The sequence below is a fragment of the Dipodomys merriami genome, unplaced genomic scaffold, assembly GCF_024711535.1.
Source record: "Dipodomys merriami isolate MVZ:Mamm:240054 unplaced genomic scaffold, mDipMer1.0.p SCAF_17, whole genome shotgun sequence".
Lineage (NCBI taxonomy): Eukaryota > Metazoa > Chordata > Mammalia > Rodentia > Heteromyidae > Dipodomys > Dipodomys merriami.
The window spans coordinates 21,381,121-21,394,009 of NW_027203048.1; the positions used below are offsets into that span (position 1 = coordinate 21,381,121).

Below are 12,889 nucleotides of genomic sequence, written 5' to 3' on the forward strand. Positions count from 1 at the left end.
GGAGGGGAAGGGCAAAAACAAATCGTTTAAATAGGGATACAGGTGGACCCATTGCAACAATGAGAGGTACAAGTCGTTATGTCGAAAAACGAACTTTACAACTTTGGCTGGGGGGTGGTGTGTGGGGCGGGGGGAGATGGGAAGGGATGGGAAGGGGAAACAAAGGAGGAGGCAACAATGCTTGATAAGAAATGTACTCATTATCTTGCCCATGTAATTGTAACCCCTCCATACAGTATTTTCACAATTTAAAAAAAATCCACAAAACTATTGATAAATTAAAGAAAACAAGCATCATAGTTGCCACTTGAGAGAAGAAAGAACCCAGTGAAAAACCTAAATGTATGGAGTCAGTTTTCCTAAAGAAACATTCCTAATCATATAAAATCTGAATTACTGTAAAGGCACCCATCTATGTCAAACTAAAACGACTGCTAATTGGAGTTGGAAGCATGGTTCAATTGGTCGTGTTGACCAAGGAATGAAATCTGCAGGTATGGAGTTTGAGTCCTAGTCTTGGATCTAAAATACAAAAGAAATTGTAGTTGGAGCCAAAATGTCTCCTTATTTTGAGCGCACCTCAGAGACTTCTAAATTATTCTTTGTGTTTAAATAAATATTGGTAGACATTGCCTCAGACCAGTGGTAACAGTGCCATTAGCAGATATCATTACACTGTGAGTCACCTTTTTTGTCCTTTCCCTTCAAAATTTACTTAGTGGTCAAAAGCTAAGTAAGCCTGGTGATATACAACTATAATGCCAGTATTGGAAGGCAGATGTGGTCTACATTCTGAGATGTCTCAAAAACAAGTCAGCTACCCCCAAAATATTAGTGAGTAGAAGTTAAAAGGAGTAAAAATACATTTTCTTTTGAGAAAAGGAAAAGTATAGAGATAATTGTGAGTGGAGAAGATAAAATTTGATGGAGTACAACTTTTCAAAGAATGAAGTCAAAAAAATAGATTAAGAAAGATGGTAAGGCCAGGCACTGTGGCTTGTGCCTATAATCCTAACTACTCAAGAGGCTGATATCTGAGGATCTGCGTTTGAAGCTAGCCTGGGCAGAAAAGTCTCTGTGAGACTTACCTACAATTAACCACTCAAAAACTGGAAGTGGAAGCCTTGAGCACAAAGAGGCTCAGGCACAGTGTCCAGGCCCTGAGTTCAAGCCCTAAACTGACCAACAAAAAGGAGAAAAGAAAAAGAGAAAGATGGTAAGGAACTAAAGTGAAAGGTATACAGTTAAGCACGAGGGAATCTGAAATAAAAGATGTTGAATTTTTCCTTAGACCATTCTTACCCTTTCTGGATTTTTTCTTAAACTCAGGGCTTGCCTAGGTGCTGTCCCTGAGCTTTTCTGCTCAAGGCTAGGCTTCTACCACTTGAGGCACAGCTCTACTTCCAGCTTTTTGGTGGTTAAGTGGAGATGAGTCTCATGGCTTTTCTCTCTGGGCTAGTTTTGAACCATAAATCTCAGATCTCAGCCTCCTATGTAGCTGGGATTACAGTGGCATGAGCCACTAGAGCCTAGTGCTTTTATTGCTTTTTGTTTTGTTTTGTTTTGTTTGGGGGGCGGGGAGTACGCACAAGTGTCAGTCCTAGGGCCTTGGATTCAAGGTTTGGGTACTGTCCCTGAGCTTTTTTTGCTCAAGACTACCACTTGAGCCACAGCTCCACTTCCAGCATTATGTGTAGTTAATTGGAGATAAGACTCACAGACTTTCTTGCCTAGGCTGGCTTTGAATGGATTGTTATATTTCAGCCTCCTGAGTAGCTACAATACAAGCGTGAGCCACCAGCCCCTAGCTTTTTATTGTAATTTTAAAGTAAGGTTTCACTTGTTGCCTTAGCAGGCCTGTACTGAAATCCTGTTTAGACTTACTGTGTGGTTAGAATGATAGGCACATGTCACCTCACTCAGCTTCTTATTTGTTGAGATATAGGGATCTTGAACTTTTCAACAGAGCACAGGGCCTTATTCTCAATCAGCATTTTTATTCATAGCTGGTGCTTTACCATGCTAGCCACACTACCAGTCTGCCTGGCTAGCTTCAAACCTCATTCTTCAGATCTCAGTCACTTGAGTAGCTAGGATTATAGACGGGAGTTATTGGTAACAAGCTTTTTTTTTCTCTTCTTCTCCCTTCCCCCCCCCCCCCCCCCATTGCTTGTTGTGCTGGCACTCTGCCATTTTAACCATGCCTCCAAACCTTGCTTTCTGTTGATTATTTTGAAGATAGAGTCTAGCAGGTTTTTCTGCTTGGGCTAGTCTCAAACTATACATAGTCCTCTGGATGTCACTTCATAAGTAGCTATGATAATGATTGTGAATCAGTGACATCCAACTTTTAAAGTACTTTTATAAGTATTTTGCTATAATAATTTTTAAAAAGCTATTGATACAAGTAGTTACCTGTTTGGCACACTAGAACGATATACATTGACCGGGTATTAGCATAATTTGGATATTATTATATCATATATAAACATCTTCCTGAGATGGGTCAAATATAAATACAGTAAATCTTTCCCGATAACTCTTTTGAATCATTCACTCTGAAGTTAAATCTAAGACTGTGTTTAGAATGTACCTTTGGTGATTATGACAGAAGTGGACCCCAATGGCTTAAAGCAATGTTACACTGGTAATGTGGAACACTGGATGTGCCAAAGCAAAGATGAGTTTGGTTAAATCATATAAAGTTAAATTTTGCTTGAATTCATGTGAAAAATTGAGTCTTGAAATTCAACTGGACTCAGGATGTTACTTTTTGTCTTGTGACTTTTAACTCTTCTTGTCCATAGCAGCCTACTTACCATATATTTATTCTACTCCTCCTACTGCTTACGTTAAGAATTTACTTTATGTACTAAATGCTTTATTTATTTGGAGTACCATTTAATTTTTAGAATTTAAAATGCATGTTTTCAGCAAAACCTGATCTATTTCTTAAGATTGACAGCATGAGGAATTTTGGCTTACTTAAGGTACAAACTTCAAAATGTATTTTATAGCTACTATTTTGAAGGCTTTTGTTTTTAGGTCTGATTTGTGAGGGATGTATAGGGGAAGTCCTGGGGTTTGAACTCAGGGCCTAGATGGGGATTAATTGTTGACTAAGTAATATTTGTTTACAAAGCAAGAGGATGCTTTGGTCACTCGTTCTAAACATTTAGGAACTTAATTGTTCAAATTCCTACCTTTTTAAAGTTATTATTGTTGTTATTAACTAGTTGTACAAAGGGGTTATGTTTCCATAAGTCAGGTTATGAGTAATATTTCAGTCTTTCAGAAATACTTTGAAATTTGAAGCAATTTTTTTCTTAACTGCTTTAGGTCAGCCAAGCCTTCGAGAAGCTATTTCCATGTCCTGTATAACAAATGGAAGTAGTGTAAGCAGAAAACCAAGTCATACAAGCTCTGTTTCAATTGCAAGAAAAGAAACTCTTTCATCTGCTGCTAAAAGGTACCTATTCGGTAAAAAAAAGGGGAAAACTGACATTGCAAAATTACATGAATATAAGAAATTAGTCTATGGCTGTGTGTGTGTGTGTGTGTGTGTGTGTGTGTGTGTGTGTGTGTGTGTGTGTGTGTGTGTGTGTGTGTGTGTGTGTGTGTGTGTGTGTGTGTGTGTGTGTGTGTGTGTGTGTGTGTGTGTGTGTGTGTGTGTCTGTCTGTGTGTGTGTGTCGTGTGTGTGTCTCAGTCCTGTGTGTGTGTGTGTGTGTGTGTGTGTGTGTGTGTGTGTGTCAGTCCTGAGGCTTGAGGTCAGTGCCTAGGCACTGTTCCTGAGCTTTTTTTCCCCCTTTTTTCTCAAGGCTTGCACTCTACCACTTGAGTCATAGCTCTACTTCCACTTTTTTTTGGTAATGGCTAGTTGGAGATCAGAGTCTCATAGACATTTCTGCCTGGGCTGGCTTCAAGCTACAGTCTTTAAATCTCAGCCTCCTCAGTAGCTAGGATTACAGGCACGAGCCACTGGCACCTGATGAATCAGTCTACTTTGGAAAACAACATTAAATAGAGCTTTATGGGATTCTAGTGAGCTTATCCTTTGAATTCTTTGTGAATGAAACATCTAGCCAATGCTCATTCATTTTATATTCATCATACCTATTGAGTGTTAGTAAGGAAGCTTTTGTTTCTTACTAAAGAGAAAACGCAGGAAGCTGAGAAAGGAAGACCATGAGTTTAAGGCCAGCCTGGGCTATATAACCAGACCCTATTTCGACTCTCTTCTAGTCCCACCCCCCCACCCCCCAAAACAAGAGAACAGTTTCAATCTTGATTTCTTTTTAGCAAGAATTTATTGATAAAATCACTATATTTAGTGAAATTATTTTCTGAATTTTTCTTAGCAAGTGATGTATTTGATACAACATTTTAAAGGGGAAAACAGGATCTTTGATATATATATCTGCATTCGTGGGAAGTTACACACTATTCTTTATAAATATTCTAGTTTTTTTTTTTTTTTTAATGAATGTCTCCTTATTAGTAGGTAGTGAGCAGAAGGATGGTAGAATTGGTGTAAAACAAAAGTTTCACCAATGCCAGGCACGGTACTGCATGCTTGTAATCCTGGCTATGCTGGTAGGATAGTTATCTGAGGCCAGCTTGGACAAAGTTAGCATGGCCCTATCTGAAAAACTAAAAGCAAAAGGCCTGAGAATATCACTCAAGTGGCAAGTGCTAGGCTTTAAGGTGAATCTCCAGTATGGAAAAGAACAAGAAAAAGAAGGAGGTAAGTTTTGTTGGGCTATAGATAAAATTCTATAAAATTGCTTATAGAATTTTTCTCTTTTTTCAGATTCCTAGTAGATTATTCCATTCAGAGTTGGAGAAACTATAGCAGATCAATTACATTATCTTAAAACTGTTTTCTTCAGAGTACATGAGAAAAATTCTAAGTAAGGTCACAGTATACTGATGGAAAGCACTTACCTCAATGAATTAATGCCAGTGCTTGAAATTTTTAGTGTGGAAGTATATATGTTCACCCAAACAGGTGGCTTTATGGAATAATGAAAAAAATAACAATTAAAAAAAATAACGTTCTAGAATTTAATCTTTAAAGTCAATATCAAAGAATCTACAGTTTCCTTTTCAGACAGTGTTAAAATTTATTACCTATGTTCCACTTTTAGGATAAATTTTCTGATATAATTCATAGTAAAAGTTTTTAATACAGTTTTTGTTAAATTTATATTTCTAATAGCACTTTGGATTCATTCAGTTTTCTTGATTAGCTGCTGTTATTTTCATAAAGTGATCAATATTATGCATAATAATGATTCAGTTATTTAAGACCAGATGAATTTGTTTCTTTATGATACAAGGATGCTGTATTTTGCTTTTAAAATGCCCAGAAAGAAAATCTTATTTTGGTTGTACTGCTCTCACCTAAAACAGCATTCAGGATAGTTTGAAAACCAATAAGAAAGAACTCAGTTCTAACTCAGGTTTTAAATTCAAGGTTAATTTGATATTTTTGAGGTAAATTTTTATTTTTTAGGATTGAAAAAATTGAACATGAAGTCAGTCAGTGGCTAGTGTGAAATCAGAAGATAGCAGAATTGAATCAGATAAAGTGTGAATGTATAGAAATGTAACAATAAAATCCCCATGTCTACAACTAATGTAAACATAAAAAATGTTACTGTCAAAATGGTGTTACATTTCAATAATTGTTGTAATAGTTAAATTGCATGTGCTCTATATATTTGTTAAAAATGTTGTTGGAATGTACTTTCATATAGACAATGCACCTTACAGTAAAATTACAAAACGTCCATTGATTAAGAACTATAGAATGTTGATAGTTTTTTTTTTTGCCTTTTCAACATTGGAATGTTAATCTTTTTATCTTCTGCTTTGTAATCATTGTGATCTTGTTGACTTAGTAAGTATAATCTGGTATGATTAGGAGTGGAATGTGGTATATTGATTGAAAGTCAAAGTACAGCCAGACACTGGTGGCTCACACCTGTAATCCTAGGTACCCAGGAGGCTGAGATCTGAGGATCACAGCTTGGAATTCAGCCCTATCTCCAATTAATCACAGAAAAAGCCAAAAGTGGCACTGTGGTTCAAGTGGTAGAGTGCTAGCCTTGAGAAAAAAGCTCAGGGACAGCACCCAGGCCCAGAGTTGAAGCTCCAGGACCAATAGAAAAACAAAAACAAAAAGTGTCCAAGTATAGAATCATTAAATTACACATAAATATTTTAACTATTTTATTTCACCTTTGAATCTGTATTTAAATGTAGTATTGTCAGTGTTATTATGAAAGAAAACAGTGAGAAGTTTAAAACTTCGGTAAAGCAAAGTTTTCCTGTGATTTGAAAACATTGTCTCGTCCCAATTTAACAATTTAGTTAATTTAGTTTTTGTAGATTCATTTTTGTAGAACTTGCAGGGTTTTTTTCCTATGTATATTTAATCAGTTTCCTTTGTTGTTTCCTTCCTTTTGGGGAAGATATAAATTCTTGTTAAGATTTAAACTCTAGGGCTGGAGGTGTGGCTCAAAAACAGCTGCCTAGCAAGCTCAAACCTTTGGATTCAAGCCCTAGTACCACTTAAAAACAAAAACAAAAAACCTAGGGGCTGAGAAGGTGGCTCAGTGGTAGAGTGCTTGCCTCGCATGCATGAGGCCCTGGGTTTGATTCCTCAGCACCACATAAGCAAAAAAAGAAAAAAGCCGGAAGTGGCGCTGTGGCTCAAGTGGTAGAGCATTAGTGGTAGAGCTGAAGAGCTGAGGGATAGCGCCCAGACCCAGATTTCAGGCCCCACGACCGGACCCCCCCCCCCCAAAAAAAAAAGCAGCAAAAAAAAAAAAAGCTAAAAAATAATCTCTGTTAAGCTGAGTATTGTAGTGCATACCTGTTTCCCCAGCACTCAGGAGGATGGGGCAAGAGGATCACAAGTTTGAGGCCAGCACAGAAAATTCTAAGCAGACTTAACTACAAGCAAAATCCTCTTTGAAAAAAAAAATCAAAGGAATAAAAACTCCATTGTTGGGAATTAGGAATATAGCACAGTAATGGAATGCTTGCCTAGCATATGTAAGGCCCTGGGTAGATCTCCCAACACTGCAACAAAGCAGGGAAAATGCCTCAACATGAGCAGATGTATACAGAGGAATTACAAAATAAACTGTTAAACATAAGCATTTAGTGTGTCTAACATCAGTTTGTTTTTATGGGTATTGTGTCTCTAACCCTTTAAATTGGGTAAGTTGGAGTCAGAGTTTTCTTGCTGTTAAACAACTTTCTCCCATCCACAATTCATTAAAGGTAATTTCTGTCCAAAAGAGCAATTTTCATAGGATGTATTACCTTAGCTTTTTGGGGGAAGGGAGGAGGCATTCAGAGGGGTAGTACTGGGGTGTTGAAACACAGAGCTTCTTGTTTGCCCAGCAGTTGCTCTAGAACTTGAACCACACCCCCAGCCCACTTTAGTATTTTTATAAATTTTTCACTGAAGATCTTAATAGCTTTCAGAGTTTTCAAAGTTATTTTTTATATTAAGTAAAGCAGTGTGAATTATGTTACCTGTATGGCGCTTAGGGTTTGAATTACATAATAGTCCTATTATTTTGATTTTCAAAATTTGTTTAAATGTGTATTGTTCCATGTTATACTTTATTTTACAGTGGTACAGAAAAAAAGAAAGAAAAACCTCAAGGACAGAGAGAAAAAAAAGAGGAATCTCATTCTAATGATCAAAGTCCACAAATTCGAGCATCACCTTCTCCCCAGCCCTCTTCACAGCCTCTCCAAATACACAGACAAACTCCAGAAAGCAAGAATTCTACTCCCACCAAAAGGTTTTAACTGTCCCCAAGTACAGAGCTAGGGAATGGTTGTAAAGATACCTAAATTCTGTGATGGGGAAATAAGGGGCTATCCATGGATTCTAAGAGAAAAGCATAGTGCTTTTTTTCTCCATTGCCATGATGTGTATTTTTAGCACATTGGAGAATAAAGATTTAAGATCAAAATTTTTCAGTAAAACTAGAAAAGAAACTCTGTTATAAAATCTGGTAAAAGAGAAGTAGTCGAAAAACTCAAATGCTATTATTTAAAACTATAATAATTTTTAATTTTTTCAGAGCTGTGTCTAAATTATACCCATGGATAGAAAATGGCAATATATAATTGTCCTCACCCCATTTTGGCATCATTACAACCTTCAGCTTGCAAGGACCCTTCTTAACAAATGGTTCTTCATTGTGGCTGCATCTCAGTTTCAGTTTGGGGTCTTGGGAGGATAAGTTCTTGCTTGAGTAGAGAAATGAATTTGGTTCACTTGGTCTTTTCTGTGCTAAAGACTTGCTTGAGGGCTTTTCACTGCATCCATAATAATATTTTGAAATTTTGAGAGAGGAGAGAGGAAAATCATTCTTAACAATATGTGTAAAACTAAATTGGGTGTCTAAAACTGCATGCTGGGTATTCACTTTTATTAGTAATCAGGTATCAAAATCAAAATAATTGAATTTCCTATTTTAGAAATGCTTATTCAGACTTATAATAGGGTATGTATTTTATCATCATACACCTGCTTGGAGATCTTAGGAGACAAACTATTCCCAGGACTGCTTAGGATTTTTAATAATGTTCATATGACAACCATAACATTTTATTTGTCCAATTTAATATTTTGCCTCAAAGTCTACAGTAGAAGTTTGGAAAACCAGAATACCTTCTACTTGATTATGCATGTTTACCATTTACAAAATGCTTTGTCTCTGTTTCTCATGCAGACTCTGGTGCTTTCTAAATGGTTTGTAATTCTTCTGTCTGATTCCTGTGGAGTTGTTTTTGGATGTTCTTTATTAATGTTACACAATTTCAAATTGTGTGTGGTTAAAGGTGGCTTTTCTAATCAGTTTAAGGTTCTGCTTTGACTTGGTATCTTTGTCCCATTGTTTGTTTTTTTTTCAGCTTCTTGAGGTCTCCTGGAAGTATGCTTCCCTTCTATAAAATTGCTCTTTGGATGTACTATATTGCAAGAAGTATTGAAGACTGGATGAGTTTTAGGATAGTTAGCAATGCTGCCAAAAAGTTACTAATAAAACAGAAAATTTCAATAAACCTTATAGGGAATTGGCATTGATGATCTCACATGTTTTGTGTGTATTGAATCTTTATTTTTGATCCTGGGGAAAATTATCTCTAAAGCTGTGAAGAAGAGTTTCATTTTAAGTCTCACAATTTATTTAGAAATTGTTGTACTATATATAAATTATTCAGATGAGACAATTACACTAAAAATGTAAGATGCAACGTGGTAATCAATGACTAATTTAAAAGTACAGATTTTTAAACTACAAACTTAGACATTTAAGCAATTTTTTCTACAACAGGAAAAAAGTAGATTAAAAAATCAGATAATATTTGTTTTGGTGAGTCTTCTGAATAATACAGAAATTATAAAATAGACTGGTAAGCCAGGCGCCATCACGCCTGTAATCCTAACTACTCAGGAGGCTGAGATCTGAGGATCACAATTCAAAGCCAGCCCAAGCAGGAAAGTCTGTGAGACTCTTATCTCCAATAAAACCACTAGAAAACCGGAAGTGGTGCTGTGGCTCAAGCGGTAGAGCACTCGCCTTGAGCTTGAAGAGCGCAGGGACAGCTCCCAAGCCCAGAGTTCAAGCCCCACGACTGACCAAAAAACAAACAAACAAAAAAACCAGACTGGCAATTGCCTTGTTAACTCCTTCACTCATCCAGGCATATTCTTTCAACTAATCCTCCTTTCTCTTTCCTGGATTAGCTTTAAGGAAGTGTTAATCACTGTTTTTATGTTCTGCTTGAACTATCAATTATATGTATTGATACTCAGGATTTTTCTCTTAAGAAATTAATGTGTTTCTTTTAGCATAAAACGACCACTGACAACTGAAAAGTCACATAATTCATGGGAAAATTCAGATGATACTCGTAATAAATTATTAAGAGCAGCTACAACATCAAAATTAATATCAAAAGTTATAAAAAATGCAGACAAGTAAGTATACTTTCTCAGTTACATATTAATCTGTAACTATCATGTTTATATATGTAATTACGTGCCCGGTTTGAAGTTTTTTTAAATTCATGTTCTATTATATACCCTCTTTTTTTCTTCTCAATATCATGTGTGTGGATTTTTGTTCGTTTTTTTTGTTGTTGTTGTTTGTTTGAGTTGGTCAGTCATGGGGCTTGAGCTCTGGGCCTGGGTGCTGTCCTTCAGCTCTTCAGTTCAAGGTGAGCACTCTACCCCTTCAGCCACACTGCCATTTTAGGTTTTCTGAGTGGTGTATTAGACATAAGAGTCACATGGGCTTTCCTCCCTGGGCTGGCTTTGAACCATGATCCTTAGATCTCAGCCTCCTGAGCAGCTAGGATTACAGGCATGAGCCACCAGCGCCCAGCTGTTGTTATTTTTAATTGATGTAGGTCTGGGGCTTGAACTCAGGGCCTGGCCACTGTCCCTGAGCTTTTTTGCTCAAGGCTAGCACTCTACTACTTGAGCTACAGCTCTACTTCTATTTTTTTGCTGACTAATTGGAGACAGCAGTGTTAATGGACTTCTTACCTGGGCTGGCTTTGAATCATGGTCTTCAGATCTCAGCCTCCTGAGATGCTGAGATAGACTTGAGCCACTAGTGCCTGGCTCATTGTTTCATAAGACAGTGTATAGTAGTTGAAACTAATGAGAAACTGAAAAACATGGTTGGCTGAATTTTACTTGAATATGCCCTAGGCCTCAGATTTTTGTAAAACCACCAAGTGATTTTTAATGCTTAGCCATATGAAATTATAAAATAAATGTGTTCTTTGAATTCCCTTTTTTAGGCATAAAGATATCATCATCAATCAAGGTAAATTAAATCTTTTTTAAAATTACTTTGCTCAGTTTAAGTTTTTGGTAGTTGATAAAAATATCAACTTCCATTTATTATTAGCTCATAGTAATGAAAGAGACATGCATTACTGTAGTCATTTAAGAAAATGCTCAGTTGGTTTGTTTGGTTTTTTTGGTAAGATATTTCGTTTTTGTCTCAACCAGCAAAAATGTCAACCCGTGAAAAAAACAGCCAAGGTAAGAATAAGCTACGCAGTTGGTCGCCTTCTGAGTTAATTTCTTCTTGGATCTCTTATTTGGCTTTTCATTATTGGTACTATATGATTTTCCTCTTACCAAAGGAAGTATCATGGTAATTTGAACTAGTAAGTCCAACTACTTAAAAATACCTCCATCTTATTTTTGTGAGACAGTAAAAATAAATTGTAATATAACAATAAAAAGAATAATACAAAGAAGTATAAAATACATTTTTCCCATTTTTTAGGACAAAAAGAGAAAAGCCACTTAAAAGATTGATAAAATTTAATGCAATTTCTTGTCTTGCCAACTTCATTGCAAATAATCACTCATTTCTTGATGCTAAGACTGAAAATAGGAGTCTAGCAAAACATTTCCTCTTAAATTTTTCTTTTATATTAATTGTAATTTCTGGCTACTTCCTGTTGTTGGCTTGTTCTGACCAGAGACTTTCTATAAATGTATTTTAAATTTAAAGTAGGTAAGTTTTATATGTCAGTTTTGCATTTTCCTTAGATTGCCTGCAAATTTAATTGAAGCATGCTTTTCTAAATGAAATCATGTCTTTTCCGTGCATGCTTTTTGCAGCTCATTTCTATATGTTATAGTTACCTTTGTTTTCTCTGGGCTATTAACCAGTTAAAAATGATTCTGTGGATTTTTACTTTGGTTCTAATAAGCAAATACTGTTGTCTTCTTTGGGTTATTCATTTTCACATAGAAATTGTAAGTGAGGTTGAAATCTGATGGCATTCCTATCCTTCAGTTAGGTAGTAACTTTTTCTTCCCTTATAATACAGTATGTGGTTGACATACTTTTAAGGTTAAAAAAAAAGAAATTTTATTTACAAGAAAAATGCTTTTATTGCATTATATATGAAATCATTTTTTAAAACAGGCAGTGCTGTGGTAGAAATAATGAATGGAGAGTCACTGTGGTTATGTTTGGTATGGGCTTTTCTGTTAAGTAGCTTTATGACAAGCCAAATGACAGTTCTCTAAGTAGATTTCTAATCTGATTAGTATCTATAAAACTTAAGTCATATGACATAGAATTACTACACAATTAATGTTTGGTCATATTGAGAACCTGAGTGACCAAAGTCCCTACTGAAGAGAAACTTGCTTAGTCAAACAAAAGAACTTACCAGTCAATAGATTCCATATTTCTTACAGTACTGTCGCACTGCTCTAAAATAATCTTCATTTTTGCTTAACTACCAGATCAGTGCAGTGAAATACTAACTGTATAGGGTGGAAGAACAGTTATTATACTTAGGAATTGAGAAACAAGTTTTTTACTAAGTACCCATCAAAAATATTTATAAAGTTATTATATAATAGGTGCTATCTAAAATCCCATGGTAATTTGCTTTAGGCAACTTTTAAAATAAATCATATAAACAAAGAATTGGGGAAAGAAAGTCATGAATAGTCTTGTTCTAACAGTTGTCACAGGTCTCATATTACGTATCTTAGGCAGTTACTTATTTAGCAAATATTTATTGCTTATTTTATCAGGCTCTGTCCTAGGCACTTGGTGCTTATAGCAGTTATAATGTGTGAACCCAGTGGAACTTACTACATAGGTGAAACAGATGATATGTAGACAAAGCAGGTAATAAATACTTAATATTGTAGGAAGTTATATATATTGGGGAAGATTAAGGAGAGTAGAAAATGCTATCTTACACAGAGTAGTCACTTCTGTGCTGTGATTTTTGAACTACCTTAAAAAAGTGAGCGAAATGCATGAATATCTACAGAGAGAATTTCATAAATGGGGAAAGCTC

The 12,889-nt window shown here is 35.8% G+C and overlaps 1 protein-coding gene across 4 annotated transcripts in view; it reads left to right on the forward strand.

Annotated features, from left to right (window-relative positions):
* Eml4 (EMAP like 4) overlaps positions 1 to 12,889 on the forward strand; it is a 122,936-nt gene that overhangs the window by 51,179 nt on the left and 58,868 nt on the right. The window contains exons 3-7 of one of the 4 annotated variants that reach the window (XM_070025467.1): positions 3,340 to 3,469; positions 7,654 to 7,827; positions 9,888 to 10,016; positions 10,847 to 10,872; positions 11,061 to 11,093. In XM_070025467.1, the coding sequence (XP_069881568.1) occupies positions 3,340 to 3,469; positions 7,654 to 7,827; positions 9,888 to 10,016; positions 10,847 to 10,872; positions 11,061 to 11,093 (492 nt within the window). The remainder of the gene's footprint in view (positions 1 to 3,339; positions 3,470 to 7,653; positions 7,828 to 9,887; positions 10,017 to 10,846; positions 10,873 to 11,060; positions 11,094 to 12,889) is intronic. The other 3 variants (XM_070025468.1, XM_070025469.1, XM_070025470.1) reach the window with 3 other exon arrangements.